Raw genomic sequence first — 27,647 nt, forward strand, 5'->3', positions numbered from 1 at the left:
TCCACGGTCCTACGGTGGCACGTGCGTGGCTGTAGTGCCGCGTCGTGGTGGCCCAAAATGGTGAACACTACACTGCCATACTAGACCCTACCAAAGACTTTAGTTCTCAGTTGCGCTTCCGCTCTAATCACTAGCCAAAGATGGCGGACACTCCTTGGTCCTACTGCGGCACGTGCTCGGCTGTAGTGCCGCGTTGCGGAGACCAAAATGGCAGGAAACTACACTGCCCTACTACTGCACAAATGCGCCTTTACTCCTCAGTTGAGCTTCCGCTCTAATCCGTGGCCAAAGATGGTGGACACTCCATATCCCTACTGCGGCATTTCCGCGGCTGCAGTGCCGCATTGCGGTGACCAAAATGGCAGGAAACTACACTGCCCTACTACTACACGCCAGTGCGTGTACTCCTCAGTTCGGCTTCCGCTCTAATCAGTGGCTAAATAAGGCGGACGGTTTATAGCCCTACTGCGTCACGTCCGCGGCTGTAGTGCCGCGTTGCGGTGCCCCAAAATGGCGGACACTTCACTGCTCTACTACGACACGCCAGAGCCTTTACTCCTCAGATGAGCTTCCGCTCTAATCAGTGGCCAAAGATGGCGGAAACTCCACGGCCCTACTGCGGCACGTGCACGGCTGTAGTGTCGCGTTGCGGTGGCCCAAAATGGCAGGAATCTGCACTGCCCTACTACTACAGGCCAGTGCCTTTACTCCTCAGTTCGGCTTCCGCTATAATCCGTTGTCAAAGATGTCGAACACTCCCCGGCCCTAATGCGGCACGTGCTCGGCTATAGGGCCGCGTTGCGGTGAGCAAAATGGCTGGAAACTACATTGCCCTACTACTACACGCCAGAGCCTATACTCCTCAGTTCTGCTTCCGCTCTAATCAGTGGCCAAAGAAGACGGACAGTTTATAGCCCTACTGCGTCACGTTCGCGGCTGTAGTGCCGCTTTGCGGTGGACCAAAATGGCGGACACTACACTGCCCTACTAGACCCTACCAAAGACTTAAGTTCTCAGTTCGGCTTCCGCTCTAATCAGTGGCCAAAGAAGGCGGACACTCTATGGCACAACTGCGTCTCGTGCGTGGCTGTAGTGCCGCGTTGCGGTGCCCCAAAATGGCGGAATCTATACTGCCCTTCTACAACACGAATGTGCCTATACTCCTCACTTGAGCTTCCGCTCTAACCCGTGGCCACAGATGGCGGAAACTCCACGGCCTTACGGTGGCACGTGCGTGCCTGTAGTGCCGCGTCTTGGTTGCCCAAAATGGTGAACACTACACTGACATACTAGACCCTACCAAAGACTTTAGTTCTCAGTTGCGCTTCCGCTCTAATCAGTAGCCAAAGATGGCGGACACTCCTTGGCCCTACTGCGGCACGTGCTCGGCTCTAGTGCCGCGTTGCGGTGACCAAAATGGCAGGAAACTACACTGCCCTACTACTTCACAAATGCGCCTTTACTCCTCAGTTGCGCTTCCGCTCTAATCAGTAGCCAAAGATGGCGGACACTCCACGGCCCTACTGCGGCGCGTGCACGGCTGTAGTGTCGCGTTGCGGTGAGCAAAATGGCAGGAAACTACATTGCCCTACTACTACACGCCAGAGCCTTTACTCCTCAGATGAGCTTCCGCTCTAATCAGTGGCCAAAGATGGCGGACACTCCACGGCCCTACTGCGGCACGTGCACGGCTGTAGTGTCGCGTTGCGGTGGCCCAAAATGGCCGGAATCTACACTGCCCTACTACTACAGGCCAGTGCCTTTGCTCCTCAGTTCGGCTTCCGCTCTAATCAGTGGCCAAAGAAGGTGGACACTATGGCCCAACTGCGTCTCGTACGTGGCTGTAGTGCCGCGTTGCGGTGCCCCAAAATGGCGGAATCTACACTGCCTTTCTACAACATGAATGTGCCTTTACTCCTCAGTTGAGCTTCCGCTGTAATCCGTGGCCACAGATGGCGAACACTCCACGGCCTTACGGTGGCACGTGCGTGGCTGTAGAGCCGCGTCGTGGTGGTGACCCAAAATGGTGAACACTACACTGCCATACTTGACCCTACCAAAGACTTTAGTTCTCAGTTGCGCTTCCGCTCTAATCAGTAGCCAAAGATGGCTGACACTCCTTGGCCCTACTGCGGCACGTGCTTGTCTGTAGTGCCGCGCTGCGGTGACCAAAATGGCAGGAAACTGCACTGCCCTACTACTTCACACCTGTCCAATTACTCCTCAGTTCGGATTCCGCTCTAATCAGTGGCCAAAGATGGCGGACTGTCTATAGTCCTACTGCGGCACGTCCGCGGCTGTAGTGCCGTTTTGCGGTGCCCCAAAATGGCAAGAAACTACACTGCCCTACTACTTCACAAATGCGCCTTTACTCCTCAGTTGAGCTTCCGCTCTAATCCGTGGTCAAAGATGGCGGACACTCCATGGCCCTACTGCGGCACTTCCGCGGCTGTAGTGCCGCGTTGCGGTGACCAAAATGGCAGGAAACTACACTGCCCTACTACTTCACAAATGCGCCTTTACTCCTCAGTTGAGCTTCCGCTCTAATCCGTAGTCAAAGATGGCGGACACTCCATGGCCCTGCTGCGTCACGTCCGCAGCTGTAGTGCCGCGTTGCGGTGCCCCAAAATAGCGGACTCTTCACTGCCCTACTACGACACGCCAGAGCCTTTACTCCTCAGATGAGCTTCCACTCTAATCAGTGGCCAAAGTTGGCGGACACTTCACGGCCCTATGGTGGCACGTGCGTGGCTGTAGTGCCGCGTCGTGATGGCCAAAAATGGTGAACACTACACTGCCATACTAGACCCTACCAAAGACTTAAGTTCTCAGTTCGGCTTCCGCTCTAATCAGTAGCCAAAGATGGCGGACACTCCTTTGTCCTACTGCGGCACGTGCTCGGCTGTAGTGCCGCGTTGCGGTGACCAAAATGGCAGGAAATTACACTGCCCTACTACTGCTCAAATGCGCCTTTACTCCTCAGTTGAGCTTCCTCTCTAATCCGTATCCAAAGATGGCGGACACACCATATCCCTACTGCGGCATTTCCATCGCCGTTCTGCGCCACGTACGCGGCTGTAGTGCCGCGTTGCGGTGGTCCAATATGTCGGACTGTACACTCCCCGACTACGACACGCCAATGCCTTTACTCCTCAGCTGGGCTTCAGTTCTACTTAGTAGCCAAAGAAGGCGGACACTCTATGGCCCAACTGCGTCTCGTGCGTGGCTGTAGTGCCACGTAGCGGTGCCCTAAAATGGCGGAATCTACACTGCCCTTCTACAACACGCATGTGCCTTTACTCCTCAGTTGAGCTTCCGCTCTAATCCGTGGCAACAGATGGCGGACACTCCACGGTCCTACGGTGGCACGTGCGTGGCTGTAGTGCCGCGTCGTGGTGGCCCAAAATGGTGAACACTACACTGCCATACTAGACCCTACCAAAGACTTTAGTTCTCAGTTGCGCTTCCGCTCTAATCACTAGCCAAAGATGGCGGACACTCCTTGGTCCTACTGCGGCACGTGCTCGGCTGTAGTGCCGCGTTGCGGTGGCCAAAATGGAGGAAACTACACTGCCCTACTACGGCACGCCAGTGTCTTTACTCCTCAGTTGGGCTTCCGCTCTAATTAGTGACCAAAGAAGGCAGACACTCTATGGCCCTACTGCGGCACGTACGTGGCGGTAGTGCCGTGTAGCGGTGGCCAAAATGGAGGAAACTACACTGCCCTACTACGACACGCCTGTGCCTTTACTCCTCAGTTCGGCTTCCGCTCTAATTAGTGGAAAAAGATGGCGGGCACTCCATCGCCGTTCTGCAGCACGTACGCGGCTGTAGTGTCGCGTTGCGGTGGCCCAAAATGGCAGGAATCTTCACTGCCCTACTACTACAGGCCAGTGCCTTTACTCCTTAGTTCGGCTTCCGCTACAATCCGTGGGCAAAGATGGCGAACTCTCCCCGGCCCTAATGCGGCAAGTGTTCGGCTATTGTGCCTCGTTGCGGTGAGCAAAATGGCAGGAAACTACATTGCCCTACTACTACACGCCAGAGCCTATACTCCTCAGTTCGGCTTCCGCTCTAATCAGTGGCCAAAGATGGCGGACACTCCATGGCCCTACTGCGGCACTTCCGCTGCTGTAGTGCCGCGTTGCGGTGACCAAAATGGCAAGAAACTACACTGCCCTACTACTACACGCCAGAGCCTATACTCCTCCGTTCGGCTTCCGCTCTAATCAGTGGCCAAAGAAGGCGGACGGTTTATAGCCCTTCTGCGTCACGTTCGCGGCTGTAGTGCCGCGTTGCGGTGTCCCAAAATCACGGACTCTTTACTGCCCTACTACGACACGCCAGAGCCTTTACTCCTCAGTTCAGCTTCCGCTATAATCCGTGGCCAAAGATGGCGAACACTCACCGGCCCTAATGCGGCACGTGCTCGGCTATAGTGCGGCGTAGTGGTGAGTAAAATGGCAGGAAACGACATTGCCCTACTACTACACGCCAGAGCCTTTACTCCTCAGTTCAGCTTCCGCTCTAATCAGTGGCCAAAGAAGGCGGACACTCTATGGCCCAACTGCGTCTCGTACGTGGCTGTAGTGCCGCGTTGCGGTGCCCCAAAATGGCGGAATCTACACTGCCCTTCTACAACACGAATGTGCCTTTACTCCTCAGTTGAGCTTCCGCTTTAATCTGTGGCCACAAATGGCGGACACTCCACGGCCTTACGGTGGCACGTGCTTGGCTGTAGTGCCGCGTCGTGGTGGTGGCCCAAGATGGTGAACACTACGCTGCCATACTAGACCCTACCAAAGACTTTAGTTCTCAGTTGCGCTTCCGCTCTAATCAGTAGCCAAAGATGGCATTCATTCCTTTGCCCTACTGCGGCACGTGCTCGGCTGTTGTGCCGCGGCTGCGGTGACCAAAATAGCAGGAAACTACACTGCCCTCGTACGATGCGCCTGTGCCTTTACTCCTCAGTTGAGCTTCCGCTCTAATCCACGGCCAAAGATGGCGGACACTCCACGACCCTACTGCGGCACGTGTGCGGCTGTAGTGCCACGTCGTGGTGGCCCAAAATGGTGAATACTACACTGCCATACTGACCCTACGAAAGAATTTAGTTCTCAGTTGCGCTTCCGCTCTAATCAGTGGCCAAAGAAGGCGGACACTCTATGGCCCAACTGCGTCTCGTACGTGGCGGTAGTGCCGCGTTGCGGTGCCCCAAAATGGCGGAATCTACACTGCCCTTCTTCAACACGAATGTGCCTTTACTCCTCAGTTGAGCTTCCGCTTTAATCTGTGGCCACAGATGGCGGACACTCCACGGTCTTACGGTGGCACGTGCGTGGCTGTAGTGCCGCATCGTGGTGGTGGCCCAAAATGGCGAACACTACACTGCCATACTAGACCCTACCCAAGACTTTAGTTCTCAATTGCGCTTCCGCTCTAATCAGTAGCCAAAGATGGCGGACACTCCTTTGCCCTACTGAGGCACGTGCTCGGCTGTAGTGCTGCGCTGCGGTGACCAAAATAGCAGGAAACTACACTGCCCTACTACTACAGGCCAGTGCCTTTACTCCTCAGTTCGGATTCCGCTCTAATCAGTGGCCAAAGATGGCGGACTGTCTATAGTCCTACTGCGTCACGTCTGCGGCTGTAGTGCCGCGTTGCGGTGCCCCAAAATGTCGGACTCTACACTGCCCTACTACGACACGCCAGTGTCTTTACTCCTCAGTTGGGCTTCCGCTCTAATTATTGACCAAAGAAGGCAGACACTCTATGGCTCTACTGCGGCACGTACGTGGCGGTAGTGCCGTGTAGCGGTGGCCAAAATGGAGGAAACTACACTGCCCTACTATGACACGCCAGTGCCTTCACTCCTCAGTTCGGCTTCCGCTCTAATTAGTGGAAAAAGATGGCGGGCTCTCCATCGCCGTTCTGCGGCACGTACGCGGCTGTAGTGTCACGTTGCGGTGGCCCAAAATGGCAGGAATCTACACTGTCCTACTACTACAGGCCATTGCCTTTACTCCTTAGTTCGGCTTCCGCTATAATCCGTGGCCAAAGATGGCGAACTCTCCCCGGCCCTAATGCGGCACGTGCTCGGCTATAGTGCCGCGTTGCGGTGAGCAAAATGGCAGGAAACTACATTGGCCTACTACTACACGCCAGAGCCTATACTCCTCAGTTCGGCTTCCGCTCTAATCAGTGGCCAAAGATGGCGGACACTCCATGGCCCTTCTGCGGCACTTCCGCGGCTGTAGTGCCGCGATGCCGTGACCATAATGGCAAGAAACTACACTGCCCTACTACTACACGCCAGAGCCTATACTCCTCAGTTCGGCTTCCGCTCTAATCAGTGGTCAAAGAAGGCGGACGGTTTATAGCCCTACTGCGGCTCGTGCTCGGCTATAGTGCGGCGTAGCGGTGAGCAAAATGGCAGGAAGCGACATTGCCCTACTACTACACGCCAGAGCCTTTAATCCTCAGTTCAGCTTCCGCTATAATCCGTGGCCAAAGATGGCGAACACTAACCGGCCCTAATGCGGCACGTGCTCGGCTATAGTGCGGCGTAGCGGTGAGCAAAATGGAAGGAAACGACATTGCCCTACTACTACACGCCAGGGCCTTTACTCCTCAGTCGGCTTCCGCTCTAATCAGTGGCCAAAGAAGGCGAATAGTTTATAGCCCTACTGCGGCACGTGCTCGGCTGTAGTGCCGCGTTGCGGTGACCAAAATGGCAGGAAACTACACTGCCCTACTACTGCACAAATGCGCCTTTACTCCTCAGTTGAGCTTCCGCTCTAATCCGTGGCCAAAGATGGCGGACAATCCATATCCCTACTGCGGCATTTCCATCTCCGTTCCATCACTCCATCGCCGTTCTGCGCCACGTACGCGGCTATAGTGCCGTGTTGCGGTGGTCCAACATGTCGGACTGTACACTACCCGACTACGACACGCCAATGCCTTTACTCCTCAGCTGGGCTTCAGCTCTACTTAGTGGCCAAAGAAGGCGGACACTCTATGGCCCAACTGCGTCTCGTGCGTGGCTGTAGTGCCACGTTGCGGTGCCCCAAAATGGCGGAATCTACACTGCCCTTCTACAACACGCATGTGCCTTTACTCCTCAGTTGAGCTTCCGCTCTAATCCGTGGCCAAAGATGGCGGACAATCCATATCCCTACTGCGGCATTTCCGCGGGTGCAGTGCCGCGTTGCGGTGACCAAAATGGCAGGAAACTACACTGCCCTACTACTGCACAAATGCACCTTTACTCCTCAGTTGAGCTTCCGCTCTAATCCGTGGCCAAAGATGGCGGACACTCCATATCCCTACTGCGGCATTTCCGCTGCTGCAGTGCCGCGTTGCGGTGACCAATATGGCAGGAAACTACACTGCCCTACTACGACACGCCTGAGCCTTTACTCCTCAGATGAGCTTCCGCTCTAATCAGTGGCCAAAGATGGCGGAAACTCCACGGCCCTACTGCGGCACGTGCGCGGCTGTAGTGTCGCGTTGCGGTGGCCCAAAATGGCAGGAATCTACACTGCCCTACTACTACAGGCCAGTGCCTTTACTCCTCAGTTCGGCTTCCGCTATAATCCGTGGTCCAAGATGGCGAACACTCCCCGGCCTTAATGCGGCACGTGCTCGGCTATAGTGCCGCGTTGCGGTGAGCAAAATGGCAGAAAACTACATTGCCCTACTACCACACGCCAGAGCCTATACTCCTCAGTTCGGCTTCCGCTCTAATCAGTGACCAAAGAAGACGGACAATTTATAGCCCTACTGCGTCACGTTCGCGGCTGTAGTGCCGCCTTGCGGTGGACCAAAATGGCGGACACTACACTGCCCTACTAGACCCTACCAAAGACTTTAGTTCTCTGTTGCGCTTCCGCTCTAATCAGTAGCCAAAGATGGCAGACACTCCTTGGTCCTACTGCGGCACGTGCTCGGCTGTAGTGCCGCGTTGCGGTGACCAAAATGGCAGGAAACTACACTGCCCTACTACTGCACAAATGCGCCTTTACTCCTCAGTTGAGCTTCCGCTCTAATCCGTGGCCAAAGATGGCGGACACTCCATATCCCTACTGCGGCATTTCCGCGGCTGCAGTGCCGCGTTGCGGTGACCAAAATGGCAGGAAACTACACTGCCCTACTACTACACGCCAGAGCCTATACTCCTCAGTTCGGCTTCCGCTCTAATCAGTGGCCAAAGAAGGCGGACGGTTTATAGCCCTACAGCGTCACGTCCGCGGCTGTAGTGCCGCGTTGCATTGCCCCAAAATGGCGGACACTTCACTGCCCTACTACGACACGCCAGAGCCTTTACTCCTCAGATGAGCTTCCGCTCTAATCAGTGGCCAAAGATGGCGGACACTCCTTGGCCCTACTGCGGCACGTGCTCGGCTGTAGTGCCGCGTTGCGGTGACCAAAATGGCAGGAAACTTCACTGCCCTACTACTTCACACCTGCGCCATTACTCCTCAGTTCGGATTCCGCTCTAATCAGTGGCCAAAGATGGCGGACAGTCTATAGTCCTACTGCGGCACGTCCGCGGCTGTAGTGCCGCGTTGCGGTGCCCCAAAATTTTCGGACTCTACACTGCCCTACTACGACACGCCAGTGTCTTTACTCCTCAGTTGGGCTTCCGCTCTTATTAGTGACCAAAGAAGGCAGACTCTCTATGGCCCTACTGCGGCACGTACGTGGCGGTAGTTCCGTGTAGCGGTGGCCAAAATGGAGGAAACTACACTGCCCTACTACGACACGCCAGTGCCTTTACTCCTCAGTTCGGCTTCCGCTCTAATTAGTGGAAAAAGATGGCGGGCACTCCATCGCCGTTCTGCGGCACTTCCGCTGCTGTAGTGCCGCGTTGTGGTGACCAAAATGGCAAGAAACTACACTGCCCTACTACTACACGCCAGAGCCTATACTCCTCCGTTCGGCTTCCGCTCTAATCAGTGGCCAAAGAAGGCGGACGGTTTATAGCCCTACTGCGTCACGTTCGCGGCTGTAGTGCCGCGTTGCGGTGTCCCAAAATCACGGACTCTTCACTGCCCTACTACGACACGCCAGAGCCTTTACTCCTCAGTTCAGCTTCCGCTATAATCCGTGGCCAAAGAAGGCGAACACTCACCGGCCCTAATGCGGCACGTGGTCGGTTATAGTGCGGCGTAGTGGTGAGCAAAATGGCAGGAAACGATATTGCCCTACTACTACACGCCAGAGCCTTTACTCCTCAGTTCAGCTTCCGCTATAATCCGTGGCCAAAGATGGCGAACACTCACCGGCCCTAATGCGGCACGTGCTCGGCTATAGTGCGGCGTAGCGGTGAGCAAAATGGCAGGAAACGACATTGCCCTACTACTACACGCCAGAGCCTTTACTCCTCAGTTCGGCTTCCGCTCTAATCAGTGGCCAAAGAAGGCGGATAGTTTATAGCCCTACTGCGTCACGTTCGCGGCTGTAGTGCCGCCTTGCGGTGGACAAAAATGGCGGACACTACTCTGCCCTACTAGACCCTACCAAAGACTTAAGTTCTCAGTTCGGCTTCGGCTCTAATCAGTGGCCAAACAAGACGGACACTCTATGGCCCAACTGCGTCTCGTACGTGGCTGTAGTGCCGCGTTGCGGTGCCCCGAAATGGCGGAATCTACACTGCCCTTCTACAACACGAATGTGCCTTTACTCCTCAGTTGAGCTTCCGCTTTAATCTGTGGCCACAGATGGCGGACACTCCAATGCCTTACGGTGGCACGTGCGTGGCTGTAGTGCCGCGTCGTGGTGGTGGCCCAAAATGGTGAACACTACACTGCCATACTAGACCCTTCCAAAGACTTTAGTTCTCAGTTGCGCTTCCGCTCTAATCAGTAGCCAAAGATGGCGGTCACTCTTTTGCCCTACTGCGGCACGTGCTCGGCTGTAGTGCCGCGCTGCGGTGACCAATATAGCAGGAAACTACACTGCCCTACTACTTCACACCTGTGCCATTACTCCTCAGTTCGGCTTCCGCTCTAATCAGTGGCCAAAGAAGACGGACAGTTTATAGCCCTACTGCGTCACGTTCGCGGCTGCAGTGCCGCCTTGCGGTGGACCAAAATGGCGGACACTACACTGCCCTACTAGACCCTACCAAAGACTTAAGTTCTCGGTTCGGCTTCCGCTCTAATCCGTGGCCACAGATGGCGGTTGATTGAATGTGGGGTTTAGTGGCACAAGTTCCAAAGACGGACATACTGCGCCAAACACACGGTTTTAAAAACAGATTAAGAGGTCAAGTAAAGCACACGTATAAAATCAGATATAGTGAAAATTCTAAAACAATGTTGTAAAGTTACATACATTAAAATCAATAAAACGGTAAATTTACTAATCAAATGCAAATCAATAAAACGGTAAATTTACTAAAACACTAAATAGTATAAAACAATTATATACAACTTAAAATTCCAATAGCGCGTAAAAAGGCAAAGATGTTAGGATGGTGATTTTTATCTAACAAGTCTTTTATATATAAAATCGTGCTTCCAAAGAAGGTAAGGCGTTGTTGGTTAAAACATGGGCAAACGATTAAGACATGATGAATTGAAAGTGAAACGTTACAAGTATCGCATCGAGGAGGCGGTTCTCCGAACAGAAAGTGAAGATGAGTCAGCCGAGTATGTCCTATACGTAGACGGGTGAGCTTGACATCTGCTCCGCGCAATTGCAACACAGGCCAAGGTTCTAGCGTGGATTTAATTGTGTGCAGTTTATTTTCAATTTGTAAATCCCAGTGTTGTTGCCACAAGGACATAGTAAACTGTCGTATGTAATTCTTCATGTCAGAAATTGGGACTGATAGTGTTAATGGAGTTGCAGCAGATCGGGCAGCAGAGTCAGCCATGTCATTACCTGAAATACCAACATGGCTGGGAATCCAACAAAATAAAATGTTAAAACCACTTTTGTGAAGACTAACTAACAGATGTTTAATGATACATAAAATAGGGTGAGCTTCGTTGTTTACATGATTATTCAGCTGACGTAAAACACTTTGGCTGTCAGAGTAAATGCAAAACTTTCGTGCGGTCAGTGATGAGATAAGTCGTAGAGCTATGAGAATGGCCACAGCTTCAGCAGTAAATACAGAGCATATGGCAGGTATGATATAACTGTATGTTCGATCAGCTATAATGATTCCACATCCAACATGCCCTGGAGATTTTGACCCATCCGTAAAAACAGAAACATACTGAGAATACTCATGACGATGAGAGATGAATAGCTGAATATACACGCTAGGAGATATACTGGATTTTTTGTATGAAGCAAATAGAGAATAAAAGTGATATGATGGAATAATCCAAGGTTTGTTAAGAAAGTGATCGGTTGATTGAGATGGTGATTCGCAAAAATTGAATGTCTGAATAGCTGTACGCATACGAGCATTAAAAGGAGGTGTGTATGAGGGTCGCGCATCATATAATCGTCGTAAGCTTAATGGAATAACCTCCTGTCGAAGAGGATGAGATTTAGATGACATAACACAAAAGTAAAATGTAAGACAGAGCTGCATACGTCGAAAATAGAGAGATGATAAATTACATATACTATATAAACTTTCGACTGGGGACGTTCGAAATGCGCCACTACAGATTCGCATTGCAGTATGATGCACTGTATCTAACAGCTTCAAATTTGACGCAGTTGCAGTGCCATAGACTGAACAAGCATAATCAATGCGTGATAATATCAACGCTTTGTAGATTCTAATTAGGGCGATGCGATCCGCACCCCAGAAAGTGTTTGAGAGAACACGTAGGACATTTAAAGTTTTTTCACAACGTTTTCTAAGATAACGAATATGGGGCAGGAAAGTGAGTTTGCTGTCAAGAATTACGCCTAAATATTTTGTCTCCGACACAATAGGTATATTAACGTTATGAATAGAAATAACTGGATCATTGTGTAATCTACGCAATCGACAAAAATGTATGCAAGAACTTTTTGTGGGTGAAAGTGTGTGACCATTTTGTTCACACCATTTTGAAATCTTATTGACGGCCAGCTGAAGTTGACGCTCAATAACGCGCATATCAGAGCCAGAACATGAAACATTTAGATCGTCCACATAAAGTGAGCCAAATACATGAGGTGGTAGTATGTTTAAAATGAGTGAAACATGAGTAATAAAAAGAATGACACTTAAAACACTGCCTTGAGGAACGCCTTCGGCCTGAACGAAGAGGTCTGAAAACGTAGAACCCAATTTTACCCTAAAATACCGTTTCATCAGGCCACAGATGGCGGACACACCACGGCCTTACGGTGGCACGTGCGTGACTGTAGTGCCGCGTCTTGGTGGCCCAAAATGGTGAACACTACACTGCCATACTAGACCCTTCCAGAAACTTTAGTTCTCAGTTACGCTTCCGCTCTAATCAGTAGCCAAAGATGGCGGACACTCCTTGGCCCTACTGCGGCACGTGCTCGGCTGTAGTGCCGCGTTGCGGTGACCAAAATGGCAGGAAACTGCACTGCCCTACTACTTCACACCTGCGCCATTACTCCTCAGTTCGGATTCCGCTCTAATCAGTGGCCAAAGATGGCGGACTGTCTATAGTCCTACTGCGGCACGTCCGCGGCTGTAGTGCCGCGTTGAGGTGCCCCAAAATTTTCGGACTCTACACTGCCCTACTACGACACGCCAGTGTCTTTACTCCTCAGTTGGGCTTCCGCTCTTATTAGTGACCAAAGAAGGCAGACACTCTATGGCCCTACTGCGGCACGTACGTGGCGGTAGTGCCGTGTAGCGGTGGCCAAAATGGAGGAAACTACACTGCCCTACTACGACACGCCAGTGCCTTTACTCCTCAGTTCGGCTTCCGCTCTAATTAGTGGAAAAAGATGGCGGGCACTCCATCGCCGTTCTGCGGCACTTCCGCTGCTGTAGTGCCGCGTTGCGGTGACCAAAATGGCAAGAAACTACACTGCCCTACTACTACACCCCAGAGCCTATACTCCTCCGTTCGGCTTCCGCTCTAATCAGTGGCCAATGAAGGCGGACGGTTTATAGCCCTACTGTGTCACGTTCGCGGCTGTAGTGCCGCGTTGCGGTGTCCCAAAATCACAGACTCTTCACCGCCCTACTACGACACGCCAGAGCCTTTACTCCTCAGTTCAGCTTCCGCTATAATCCGTGGCCAAAGATGGCGAACACTCACCGGCCCTAATGCGGCACGTGCTCGGCTATAGTGCGGCGTAGTGGTGAGCAAAATGGCAGGAAACGACATTGCCCTACTACTACTACACGCCAGAGCCTTTACTCCTCAGTTCAGCTTCCGCTATAATCCGTGGCCAAAGATGGCGAACACTCACCGGCCCTAATGCGGCACGTGCTCGGCTATAGTGCGGCGTAGCGGTGAGCAAAATGGCAGGAAACTACATTGCACCCCATAGGACATTACTGTTGCACCCCATAGGACATTAAACATATCGAAAGGTGTTATAACAGAAAAAACACTACAATTTCTTCCAACCTCTGAAATAATTGAAGGCTTCTCTAGTCAAGGCGTAATTGATGTACGACATATAACAATAAGAAAGGGCGATGAAATAGTTCCTACACAACACTTGATTCTAACTTTCAACACAGCAAATTTACCTACGGACATTAAAGCTGGCTATAGAAATTGTAAAATCCGTCCATACATACCAAATCCACTTCGCTGTTTTAAATGCCAGAAGTTTGGCCACGCCACCAACAACTGCCGAGGCAAAGAAACCTGCTCTCGCTGCGGTCAGACAGGGCATAACTTCAAATCCTGCACGTTACCAGAACAATGCATAAATTGCCATGAACCCCACTCCGCTAATTCTCGAATGTGTCAAAAATGGAAGCAAGAGAAACAAATTATAAGCATTAAAGTTACGCAAAATCTATCCTACACTGAAGCTAGATCTAAATTTTTAAACTCACAGCCACGACCTAATATTTCGTATGCTGCAGCTGTCACCAATTCAAAGATAACTAAATCCATCGGCATACAATGTAACGTAATCGAAGCAGAAGTACAAACATCTCAACAAACAACCTCTGCCTCAAAAACCATACCGTCTCATCAAATACACAAATCTGTAAAATCTGTTTCCCCTCAATCAACATCTTCACAAAACAATACTGAAAAAAATCAATATCTGAAACTAACTCCACAGCTAGTAAATGTTTTGCACAAAAAATTAACCCAGACGCCACAATTAAGCAAACCCAAATTTGTTTCAAAAAGTAAACAAAATCGTTTCAATAAAAATAGGAACAAATTATCCAACAGTAAGCTAGAACAATCTGAAGATATGAGCACTGATAACGCAACTGATTCGGACATGCAAATAGAGAAGGGAATGGAGACTCCAATTAACCTTATGCCTAAAACCAACAAGTTTAAATCTGCAAAATAAATAATGGCAAAACTTTTAAATTGGAATTGCAGAGGCTTCTACACAAATTTAATAGACATTAAAAGCCTAATTGACAAACACAATCCCATATCCTTTTGTCTCCAAGAAACATTCCTTAAACCATCTCATAAGGGAAATATACATAGGTATACTAATTCAAGAAAGGATTTTATACAAGGTAACAAAGCATGCGGCGGCGTTTCACTTTTAACGTCTAAAAGCTATCCGTTTTCTACTGTTTCATTAGTAACCCCTCTACAAGCTGTTGCGGTTCAAATTGTCATTCAATCACTTATCACGGTATGCTGTATTTATTTACCACCAAATCAGGTAATACCACAATCTGACCTAGACAATCTAATTACTCAACTACCGTCACCATTCATCATCATGGGAGATTTTAATGGGCATAACCCATTGTGGGATAGCGCCAATTCAAATTCTCGTGGTAACCAGATAGAGAAACTCATCAATGATCATCAATTATGTCTACTGAATAAAAATGAAAAAACTCATTTTCATTTCCCTTCTAGAACTTTTCATTCTATTGATCTGGTTATTTGTTCTCCTCAAATATACCCGTTTTTAGAGCTTTTTGTTGACAACTACCTTTACCACAGTGACCCCTTTCCTATCATTATAAAAATTTCTGTACCGTCTCAAAATAAGATCTATCGATTACCTAGACTCTGCATCGCGGCAGCAGATTGGGTAATGTTTTGTAAATCTCTTACATTCAATGAACATACAATAGAAACAGGAACTATTGATGAAGCCACAACTGAAATAACTAATGCCCTCATAACAGCAGCTGAACAGTCAATGCCTTACACTTCTCGTAACTGCCCTAAATATACAAAACCCTGGTGGAACAAGGAATGTAGCCGAACTCACAAATTTTAAAAACAGGCTTGGAGAAAATTCCGTAAATATCCCACCCAAGAAAACTTGATTGCATTCAAACGGGCCCGAGCAATAGCAAGAAAAACTCGAAGACAAAGCCAAAAGAAATCTTGGATTGAATACGTCAGTGGAATAAACAGTAATACTACATATAAAGAAGTTTGGAAAAAGATTAAAACAATATCTGGCCATTATGCAACTTCACCTGTTACTCATCTTGAAATAAATAACCGCAAAATAACTGATAAAAAAGAAATAGTTAACACTCTTGCTGAAAGCTTTTCTCAGAATTCCAGCCACACAAATTATCCAACCTCCTTTCAAAGATATAAAGCAATAACTGAAAAAACAATACTTAAATGTCCATCCGAACCAATCAATGATTATAATTCAAAAATTACTTTAATAGAACTAAAATCGGCAATAAAACGTTGTAAACCCACTTCTCCTGGTCCTGATAATATACACAGTAACATGTTTAAACACCTTTCAGATACACATCTACAAATAATTTTAAATTTTTTCAATAGGATTTGGATCGAGAGAAAATTTCCCTCCAGCTGGCGCAAATCATACGTAATAGCTGTCCCCAAACCAGGAAAAGACCACAAAAATCCTAATAACTATCGGCCCATAGCTCTTACTAGCTGTTTATGCAAACTATTGGAACGGATTTTAAATGCTAGACTTACCTATTTGCTAGAATCTCGAAATATTTTATCTTGCAAACAGACTGGTTTCAGAAAATGCAGTTCTACTACTGATAATGCCATACTTTTAGAAACTGATATAAGAGAAGCGTTCTTGAAAAGACAGCATCTGGTAGCAGTATTTTTCGATATCGAAAAAGCATACGACCGAACGTGGCGTTATGGTATTCTGCGAGATCTTCTAGATTATGATATAACAGGGAATTTATTTTATTTTATTCAAAATTTTTTAGCAGAAAGAACCTTTCAAGTGTTTTTAAATCCTATATTTTCAGACATTTACACTCAAGAAGAGGGTGTTCCTCAGGGTAGTGTTCTAAGCGTCACTTTATTTCTAATCAAAATAAATAAAATTTTATCCCTTTTACCCCCTTCTGTTGACGGTAGACTCTTTGTCGATGATTTTCGGATTTCGTGCAAAGCTACCCATATGCACACAATAGAAAGACAACTTCAATATGCAATTAATAAAGTATTACAGTGGGCAGACAGTAATGGTTTTACTTTTTCACCTAACAAAACTTCTTGCATTCACTTTTGTCGTAAACGAGGTCTTCATCCTGATCCAGAATTATTTATCAATAGTTACCGTATACCAGTTTTACCTGAAGTAAAATTTCTGGGCATAATTTTTGACTCAAAATTAACTTTTAAATCTCACATTAACTATCTGCGACAAAATTGTGAAAGGAAATTAAACATACTCAAAGTTTTAACGAACTGCTCTTGGGGGGCAGACACCAAATCTATGATTAAAATTTATCGCAGTATCATTCGCTCTAAAATTGACTATGGATCTATTATATATGGATCTGCTAGAAAATCTGTTTTAAGATACCTAGACACAGTACACCACGAAGGAATTCGCATTGCTACAGGGTCTTTTCGTACCTCTCCAATTCAAAGTTTGCTAGCTTTATATCATGAACCATCCCTCATTATACGCCGAGCAAAACTTGCCCTAAATTATTATTTTCATATCAAGAGTCACCCTAATCATCCCATGTTTCCTAAGATTTTAACGCCAGACTACGAAACTCTTTTTAACCATAGACCATCCTGCGTTCCAACTTTTGGACTTAGGATGAAAAAACTTTTATCAGATTTTACCATTGAGGATTTTGATATTTTACCAGTATGTAAACCGCATCCTCCCTGGATTGGTATAAATTTTCCTTTCATCGACATTTTTAAAGGAAATACTAAAGAACACACATCATCCATTATTTATCAACAAATTTTTAATTACCACCGAGAGCAATACGCAGATTTTAATCCGGTCTTTACGGATGGCTCAAAAACTAATGGTCACACAGCATCAGCTGTTGTGGCCAATGGATCCACTGTTTCAGAAAAACTTCCCCCGTCCTGTTCAGTATTTACAAGTGAGGCACACGCAATATTCTTGGCTTTACAGTTTATTTCATCTCAACCATTAAAGAAATGGTATACATATAGCGATTCGAAAAGCTGTATTGAAGCATTGTTAAACTGTAATCATAAACCTCATTCTATTATAAATTGTATTCTTAATCTCTACAACACTTTAAAACTTTCTGGGTACAAAATAATTTTTTCATGGATACCTGGACATACTGGCATTCTAGGAAATGAAGTAGCAGATAGGGCAGCAAAATCAACAAATAACCTAACTAATCACAAATCAACGTTATCAGATGTTAAAAATACTATCAAATGTACCTTGTATTCAGAATGGCAAAAAAACTGGAATAATGAGACGAATAATAAACTACATAGTATCTATTCTAATCTACAACCTTATACACATCTTAATCTACCTCGAAAGCTAGAAGTTATTTTAAATCGTTTACGTATCGGTCATACTCGTATTACTCACAGACATCTTCTACTAAATGAGCCTGCTCCAGAGTGTTCCCATTGTAAGGAACCGCTCACTGTGAAACACATTTTAACCAAATGTAGTAAATTTAAAATTCAGAGACAACGCCAATTCGGTTGCTTTAATCCATCATTGATTTTATTAATTGGTAACAGTCCCCACGACAACATCTTCTCATACCTCAAAGCCATTGGTTTTGATACATCAATATAGATATTTAATAAAAACCAAGTTGTAGGTGCGATATAGCCACAACTGGCTCTTGCGCCAATAACTAAAAACTAACTAACTAACTCAGTTCGGCTTCGGCTCTAATCAGTGGCCAATCAAGACGGACACTCTATGGCCCAACTGCGTCTCGTGCGTGGCTGTAGTGCCGCGTTGCGGGGCCCCAAAGTGGCGGAGTCTACACTGCCCTTCTACAACACGAATTTGCCTTTACTCCTCAGTTGAGCTTCCGCTCTAATCCGTGGCCACAGATGGCGGACACTCCAAGGCCTTACGGTGGCACGTGCGTGGCTGCAGTGCCGCGTCGTGGTGGTGGCCCAAAATGGTGAACACTACACTGCCATACTAGACCCTACCAAAGACTTTAGTTCTCAGTTGCGCTTCCGCTCTAATCAGTAGCCAAAGATGGCGGACACTCCTTTGCCCTACTGCGGCACGTGCTCGGCTGTAGTGCCGCGCTGCGGTGACCAAAATAGCAGGAAACTACACTTCCCTACTACTTCACACCTGTGCCATTACTCCTCAGTTCGGATTCCGCTCTAATCAGTGGTCAAAGATGGCGAACAGTCTATAGTCCTACTGCGGCACGTCCGCGGCTTCAGTGCCGCGGTGCGGTGCCCCAAAATGTCGGACTCTACACTGCCCTACTACGACACGCCAGTGTCTTTACTCCGCAGTTGGGCTTCCGCTCTAATTAGTGACCAAAGAAGGCAGACACTCTATGACCCTACTGCGGCACGTACGTGGCGGTAGTGCCGTGTAGCGTTGGCCAAAATGGAGGAAACTACACTGCCCTACTACGACACGCCAGTGCCTTTACTCCTCAGTTCGGCTTCCGCTCTAATTAGTGGAAAAAGATGGCGTTCACTCCATCGCCGTTCTGCGCCACGTACGCGGCTGTAGTGCCGCGTTGCGGTGGTCCACCATGTCGGACAGTACACTGCCCGACTACGACGCGCCAGAGCCTATACTCCTCAGTTCGGCTTCCGCTCTAATCAGTGGCCAAAGAAGGCGGACACTCTATGGCCCAACTGCGTCTCGTACGTGGCTGTAGTGCCGAGTTGCGGTGCCCCAAAATGGCGGAATCTACACTGCCCTTCTACAACACGAATGTGTCTTTACTCCTCAGTTGAGCTTCCGCTTTAATCTGTGGCCACAAATGGCGGACACTCCACGGCCTTACGGTGGCACGTGCGTGGCTGTAGTGCCGCGTCGTGGTGGTGGCCCAAGATGGTGAACACTACACTGCCATACTAGACCCTACCAAAGACTTTAGTTCTCAGTTGCGCTTCCGCACTAATCAGTAGCCAAAGATGGCATTCACTCCTTTGCCCTACTGCGGCACGTGCTCGGCTGTAGTGTCGCGTTGCGGTGACCCAAAATGCCAGGAATCTACACTGCCCTACTACTACGCGCCAGTGCCTGTACTCCTCAGTTCGGCTTCCGCTATAATCAGAAGCCAAAGACGGCGGACACTCCTTGGCCCTACTGCGGCACGTGCTCGGCTGTAGTGCCGCGTTGCGGTGAGCAAAATGGCAGGAAACTACATTGCCCTACTACTAAACGCCAGAGCCTATACTCCACTGTTCGGCTTCCGCTCTAATCAGTGGCCAAAGAATTCGGACAGTTTATAGCCCTACTGCGTCACGTCCGAGGCTGTAGTGCCGCGTTGCGGTGACCAAAATGGCAAGAAACTACACTGCCCTACTACTACACGCCAGAGCCTATACTCCTCAGTTCGGCTTCCGCTCTAATCAGTGGCCAAAGAAGGCGGACGTTTTATAGCCCAACTGCGTCACGTTCGCGGCTGTAGTGCCGCGTTGCGGTGTCCCAAAATCACGGACTCTTCACTGCCCTACTACGACACGCCAGAGCCTTTACTCCTCAGATGAGCTTCCGTTCTAATCAGTGGCCAAAGATGGCGGACACTCTATGACCCTACTGCGGCACGTACGTGGCGGTAGTGCCGTGTAGCGTTGGCCAAAATGGAGGAAACTACACTGCCCTACTACGACACGCCAGTGCCTTTACTCCTCAGTTGAGCTTCCGCTTTAATCTGTGGCCACAGATGGCGGACACTCCAAGGCCTGACGGTGGCACGTGCGTGGCTGTAGTGCCGCGTCGTGGTGGTGGCCCTAAATGGTGAACACTACACTGCCATACTAGACCCTACCAAAGACTTTAGTTCTCAGTTGCGATTCCGCTCTAATCAGTAGCCAAAGATGGCGGACACTCCTTTGCCCTACTGCGGCACGTGCTCGGCTGTAGTGCCGCGCTGCGGTGACCAAAATAGCAGGAAACTACACTGCCCTACTACTTCACACCTGTGCCATTACTCCTCAGATCGGATTCCGCTCTAATCAGTGGCCAAAGATGGCGGACAGTCTATAGTCCTACTGCGGCACGTCTCGGCTTCAGTGCCGCGTTGCGGTGACCCAAAATGTCGGACTCTACACTGCCCTACTACGACACGCCAGTGCCTTTACTCCTCAGTTCGGCTTCCGCTCTAATTAGTGGAAAAAGATGGCGTTCACTCCATCGCCGTTCTGCGCCACGTACGCGGCTGTAGTGCCTCGTTGCGGTGGTCCAACATGTCGGACTGTACACTGCCCGACTACGACACGCCAATGCCTTTACTCCTCAGTTCGGCTTCCGCTATAATCCATGGCCAAAGATGGCGAACTCTCCCTGGCCCTAATGCGGCACGTGCTCGGCTATAGTGCCGCGTTGCGGTGAGCAAAATGGCAGGAAACTACATTGCCCTACTACTACACGCCAGAGCCTATACTCCTCAGTTCGGCTTCCGCCCTAATCAGTGGCCAAAGAAGGCGGACAGTTTATAGCCCTTCTGCGTCACGTGCGTGGCTGTAGTGCCGCGTCGCGTGGTGGCCCTAAATGGTGAACACTACACTGCCATACTAGACCCTACCAAAGACTTTAGTTCTTAGTTGCGCTTCCGCTCTAATCAGTATATAAAGATGGCGGACACTCCTTGGCCCTACTGCGGCACGTGCTCGGCTGTAGTGCCGCGTTGCGGTGACCAAAATGGCAGGAAACTGCACTGCCCTACTACTTCACACCTGTGCGATAACTCCTCAGTTCGGATTCCGCTCTAATCAGTGGCCAAAGATGGCGGACAGTCTATAGCTCTACTGCGGCACTTCCGCGGCTGTAGTGCCGCGTTGCGGTGCCCCAAAATGTCGGACTCTACACTGCCCTACTACGACACGCCAGTGTCTTTACTCCTCAGTTGGGCTTCCACTCTAATTAGTGACCAAAGATGGCGGACACTCCATGGCCCTACTGCGGCACTTCCGCGGCTGTAGGGCCGCTTTGCGGTGACCAAAATGACAGGAAACTACACTGCCCTACTACTACACGCCAGAGCCTATACTCCTCAGTTCGGCTTCCGCTCTAATCAGTGGCCAAAGAAGGCGGATGGTTTATAGCCCTACTGCTTCTCGTCCGCGGCTGTAGTGCCGCGTTGCGGTGCCCCAAAATGGCGGACTCTTCACTGCCCTACTACGACACGCCAGAGCCTTTACTCCTCAGATGAGCTTCCGCTCTAATCAGAGGACAAAGATGGCGGACACTCAACGGCCAAACGGCGGCACGTGCACGGCTGTAGTGTCGCGTTGCGGTGGCCCAAAATGGCAGGAATCTACACTGCCCTACTACTACAGGCCAGTGCCTTTACTCCTCAGTTCGGCTTCCGCTCTAATTAGTGGAAAAAGATGGCGTTCACTCCATCGCCGTTCTGCGCCACGTACGCGGCTGTAGTGCCGCGTTGCGGTGTCCCAAAATCACGGACTCTTCACTGCCCTACTACGACGCGCCAATGCCTTTACTCCTAAGTTTTGCTTCGGCTATAATCCGTGGCCAAAGATGGCGAACTCTCCCCGGCCCTAATGCGGCACGTGCTCGGCTATAGTGCCGCGTTGCGGTGAGCAAAAAGGCAGGAAACTACATTGCCCTACTACTACACACCAGAGCCTATACTCCTCAGTTCGGCTTCCGCTCTAATCAGTGGCCAAAGAAGGCAGACACTCTATGACCCTACTGCGGCACGTACGTGGCGGTAGTGCCGTGTAGCGGTGCCCCGAAATGGCGGAATCTACACTGCCCTTCTACAACACGAATGTGCCTTTACTCCTCAGTTGAGCTTCCGCTTTAATCTGTGGCCACAGATGGCGGACACTCCACGGCCTAACGGTGGCACGTTCGCGGCTGTAGTGCCGCCTTGCGGTGGACAAAAATGGCGGACACTACACTGCCCTACTAGACCCTACCAAAGACTTAAGTTCTCAGTTCGGCTTCGGCTCTAATCAGTGGCCAAAGAAGGCGGACACTCTATGGCCCAACTGCGTCTCGTACGCTGTTGTAGTGCCGCGTTGCGGTGGCCCGAAATGGCGGAATCTACACTGCCCTTCTACAACACGAATGTGCCTTTACTCCTCAGTTGAGCTTCCGCTTTAATCTGTGGCCACAGAATTGAATTGAATGTAAGATTTAATGGCACAAGGTCCAGAGAGGACATGCTGCGCCAGACACACGGTTTTAAAAACATATTAAAAGGTAAAATAGAGTACAATTACACAATAAGTATAGTAAAAATGATGAGAATTTTAAAACAGTGAAAATGCAAGTATTTTTATATGTGGATAAAACTTGATAAATTTCTTATATACTGTTTAAAATACCAATAGTGCGAAGAAAAGCAAAGATGTTAGGATGATGGTTTTCATCTAACAAGTCTTTTATGCATAAAATGGAGCTTCCAAAAAAGGTGAGGCGAAGCTGGTTAAAACATGGACAAAGTATTAAAATGTGATGAATCGTGAGTAAAACGTTGCAATCGTTGCATTTGGGAGGAGGTTCTCCAAATAGCAAATGAAGGTGAGTAAGTCGAGTATGTCCTACTCGCAAACGGGTGAGTTTGACATCTGTCCTGCGCATGTGCAGTGCAGGCCAAGGCTCCAAAGTAGGTTTAACAGAATGTAATTTGTTTTCGCCTTGCAGGTCCCAGTGTTGCTGCCATAAACACTGAACAAGTTTGCGAATGTGGTTTTTTAAATCAGAAAATGGGACAGATAATGTTATTGGAGAAGAGGCAGATCGTGCAGCAGAATCAGCTTTGTCATTTCCTTTGATACCTACATGACTGGGAATCCAGCAAAATAAAATTTTAAAACCCTTCTTGTATAGAGAAGTCAATATATGTTGAATAAAAATTAAAATTGGATGAGCTTCGTTTCTCACATTTTCTAACTGTCTTAAAACACTCAAACTATCCGAGTATATACAAAATTTTCTAGCCGAATGCGAAGAAATGAGCCTTAAAGCTAACAGGATAGCAAATGCTTCCGCTGTAAAAACAGAGCAAATTGCAGGAATGTCGTAGCTGTAAGTAATATCAGCCACAACAATCCCACAACCAACATGTCCAGGGAACTTAGATCCATCTGTAAAAACTGCTATATATTGTATATACTGATGACGATGGAAAGTGAACAGCTGTTGAAAAATGCTAGGTGAGACATTAGATTTACTGTATGACACAAATGAACAATCAAGATAATATGATGAAATAGTCCATGGTGGGATGAGAAAATAATTTACAGATTGCGATGGTATATCACAAAAATCAAATGTCTGAATGAGTGATCGCATGCGAGAGTTAAAAGGTGGTATATATGAGGGTCGTGCATCATATAATCGTTGTAAACTTAGTGGAATAATCTCACGTCGAAGAGGGTTCGATGAAGATGACAGGACGCGAAAGTAAAATGTTAAAGAGAGCTGCATGCGTCTGAAATTGAGAGAAGGTTGATGACACACAGCATACAAACTCTCAACAGGAGAAGTGCGAAATGCTCCACTACATATGCGTAACGCCGTATGATGCACCGTATCTAGACGTTTTAAGTTAGATGCAGAAGCCGTTCCGTAAACTGTGCATGCATAGTCAATGCGCGACAGTATAAGTGCTTGGTAAATTCGCAATAGCGCGGTACGGTCAGCACCCCAAAACGTGTTAGAAAGCACCCGTAACATATTTAGGGATCTCTCGCATCTTTTCCGCAATTGTTTTATGTGAGGCAGAAAAGTAAGCTTATGATCGAAAATGACTCCAAGAAATTTTGTTTCCATAACGACTGGTATAGCAATGTTATGGATATGAATTACAGGATCATTGTGAAGCCGACGTTGCCGACAAAAATGTATACATGAGCTTTTAGAAGGTGAAAGGGTATGGCCATTCTCATCACACCATTTTACTATTTTATTGACAGCAAGTTGTAACTGACGTTCGATTACTCTCATGTCAGATCCTGAGCATGAGACATTGAGGTCGTCAACATAAAGTGAGCCAAAAACTGCAGGGGGTAGAATGTTTAAAATGGAGGAAACATGAACTATAAAAAGTGTAACACTCAGAACACAACCTTGTGGAACACCTTCAGATTGGATGTAGAGATCAGAAAGTGTACTACCCAGCTTAACATGAAAATATCTCTGACTCAAAAAGTTTTTGATAAACATAGGTAGGTGACCACGGAGGCCCATATTAAACAATGCCTTTAGAATGCCGTATCTCCATGTCCGATCGTACGCCTTCTCAATATAAAAGAAGATAGAGATAAAATGGTTACGTCGGACAAGAGCATTCCGGATACGTGTTTCTAATGCAACAATGTTATCAATGGTCGACCTGCCCTTTCGAAAACCACTTTGAAAGTCGGGGATGAGTTTTTTCCTCTCCAAAAAGTAAACCAAGCGAGAGTTGACCATACGCTCAAATACCTTGCTGAAGCAGCTAGTCAGAGCTATTGGGCGGTAGTTTATTGGTTCCGTTGGATCCTTACCTGGCTTTAAAATTGGTATCACTAGAGCCAGCCGCCAACTTGATGGATATATCTGCTCCGTCCATAATCTGTTAAAAAGTAACAGGATATTCTGAATTGAATTGAATGTTGGGTTTAATGGCACAAAGTCCACAGAAGGACATGCTGCGCCAAACAAACGGTTTTAAAATAAAATCCTAGGTAGATGTATACTACAAGTTTTTCCCATCAAAATCACACGGCATTTATAAAACTGAATACAACGAAACCAACGCATTCAAGAGTAAGTAAAACAAGATAAAATTTAAATGTAGCTAAGTATCATAAAACAGTTGCATTCAAAGCTGAATAAAGACACATAAAATTGTAAATAGGATAAAAACAGTTATATACAGTATAAGAGACCAATTGCGCGTAGAAACGCAAAAATGTTAGGATGATGGCAGTCACCTAACAAATCCTGCAGTGTTAAAATAGAACTACCAAAAAAGGTTAAACGATGACGGTTAAAACATGGGCAATAAATTAAAATGTGATGGATTGTGAGTAAAACGTTGCAAGTATTGCAGTGAGGAGAGGGTTCATCAAACAGCAAGTGAAGGTGGGTCAATCGAATGTGGCCAATTCGAAGACGAGTAAGTTTGACGTCTGCCCTACGATTACGTAGCACAGGCAATGGATCTAAATCAATTTTTATAGCGCGCAATTTATTATTAATTTGGAGATCCCACTGCTGCAACCATAGAGACTTTGTAAGCTGTCGTACGTGTGTTTTTATATCTTGGTATGGTATAGACAGAGAGAAAGGATTTGTAGCAGATCGTGCGGCAACATCGGCCAAGTCATTGCCCGGAATTCCGACATGACTTGGGACCCAACAAAATAAAATATCAAACCCATTTTTATGAAAAGAATTTAACAGATGATGTATAAAATTTAAAATTGGGTGAGTCGATTCTTCGAAATGTCCCAATTGGCGCAACACGCTCAAACTATCTGAATAAATGCAATATTGCCGAGTAGGCAGTGATGAGATCAATCGCAGAGCTAAAAGAATAGCTACAGCTTCGGCAGTGAAAATTGAACAAATATCTGGGATTTTAAAATTGTACGTGGCATCAGCAATGACGACGCCACAACCGACATGTCCTGGAGATTTTGAGCCATCTGTAAATACAGGGGCGTATTGAGAAAACTGATGACGATGGGAAGTGAAAAGTTGCTGAAATATAATAGGAGACACTTGAGCCTTATTATAAGCAACAAACTAACAATCAAACTGGTATTGTGAGATGGTCCATGGTGAAATAAGCAAATGCTCAACTGATTGTGATGGCAAATCACAAATAGACAAATTTTCAATAAGTGATCGCATGCGAACGTTAAAAGGGCGAATATGAGAAGGACGAGCTTCATAAAACCGCAACAAACTTGATGGTGTAGAATCACGCTGTAGAGGATGTGTAGCAGATGACATGATGCGAAAGTAATACGTCAAGGACAGCTGCATGCGGCGTAGGTCTAAAAGTAGTTGATCACAGATAACATAGAGGCTTTTAACAGGGGACGTGCGGAAGGCGCCGCTACATATGCGCAAGGCAGTATGATGCACTGTATCCAAGCGTCTTAAGTTAGAAGCGGAAGCAGTGCCATATACCGCACATGCGTAATCAAGACGAGATAATGTTAGCGCTTGATATATTCGCAGTAGGGCGATGCGATCTGCACCCCAAGACGTGTTTGAAAGCACTCGTAATATGTTTAGAGTCTTCTCGCATCGTTTTCTAAGCTGTTTGATGTGAGGTAAAAAAGTAAGCTTCTTGTCAAATATCAGCCCAAGAAACTTTGTGTTCTCAACTATAGGTATGACAGTGTTATTGATATGAATGGCAGGTTCATTATGAAGCCTGCGCAACCGACAGAAGTGCATGCAGGAACTTTTAGAGGGGGAGATTGTATGGCCATTCAGTTCACACCACTCAGTTGAAGTTGCCGCTCTATTACTCTCATGTCTGATCCTGAGCATGATACGTTCAAATCGTCAACATAAAGTGAGCCATGAACTGTAGATGGTAGTATGTTTAAGATGAGAGAAATATGTACAATGAAAAGTATGACACTTAAAACACTGCCCTGTGGTACACCTTCAGATTGGATAAAAACATCAGATAGCGTATTGCACACTTTGACCCGGAAATATCTACGACTTAAAAAGTTTTTGATAAAAATCGGTAGATGACCACGGAGACCCATGTCGAATAAAACTTTTAGAATGCCGTAACGCCATGTCCGATCGTAAGCTTTCTCAATATCGAAGAAGATAGAGACTAAATGACTTCGTCGGACAAAGGCATTACGTATACGCGATTCTAAAGAAACTATATTATCCAGTGTTGATCTGCCTCTACGGAAACCACTTTGAAAATCTGGAATAAGTTTGTTTTTCTCTAGAAAATAAATGAGGCGAGAGTTAACCATGCGTTCAAATACCTTGCCGAGGCAACTCGTTAAAGCTATCGGGCGATAATTAATTGGCTCCGTCGGGTCTTTACCAGGTTTCAATATTGGTATGACAATAGCCAGTCGCCAACTTGATGGGTATGTTTGCTCGGTCCATAATCTGTTAAAGAGTAACAGCACATTCTGCAAAGATGCAGAAGT

General features: G+C 47.6%; 3 protein-coding genes across 3 annotated transcripts; 1 reads left to right on the forward strand and 2 right to left on the reverse strand.

The window, feature by feature from the left end:
- Positions 1-10,429: 10,429 nt before the first annotated feature.
- Positions 10,430-12,274, reverse strand: LOC147806665 (uncharacterized). Its single transcript, XM_087149694.1, has one exon. It carries the CDS (start codon positions 12,272-12,274, stop codon positions 10,430-10,432), a length of 1,845 nt encoding a protein of 614 aa, XP_087005820.1.
- Positions 12,275-14,442: 2,168 nt separating this feature from the next.
- On the forward strand, positions 14,443-18,126 carry LOC147806666 (uncharacterized). Its single transcript, XM_087149695.1, has 2 exons — positions 14,443-15,305; positions 15,873-18,126. The coding sequence occupies exons 1-2, from the start codon at positions 14,443-14,445 to the stop codon at positions 18,124-18,126; spliced, it is 3,117 nt and encodes a 1,038-aa protein (XP_087005821.1).
- A 4,695-nt stretch (positions 18,127-22,821) lies between these two features.
- On the reverse strand, positions 22,822-26,916 carry LOC122272150 (uncharacterized). The gene is made up of 3 exons (XM_087149696.1): positions 26,311-26,916; positions 26,099-26,208; positions 22,822-25,075 (listed from the first exon to the last, which is right to left on the reverse strand). Exons 1-3 carry the CDS (start codon positions 26,914-26,916, stop codon positions 22,822-22,824), a joined length of 2,970 nt encoding a protein of 989 aa, XP_087005822.1.
- Between the last annotated feature and the right edge of the window lie 731 nt (positions 26,917-27,647).

This window comes from Parasteatoda tepidariorum, chromosome 8 (genome assembly GCF_982258835.1).
Source record: "Parasteatoda tepidariorum strain Cologne lab strain chromosome 8, Ptep-v5.0, whole genome shotgun sequence".
Taxonomy (NCBI): domain Eukaryota; kingdom Metazoa; phylum Arthropoda; class Arachnida; order Araneae; family Theridiidae; genus Parasteatoda; species Parasteatoda tepidariorum.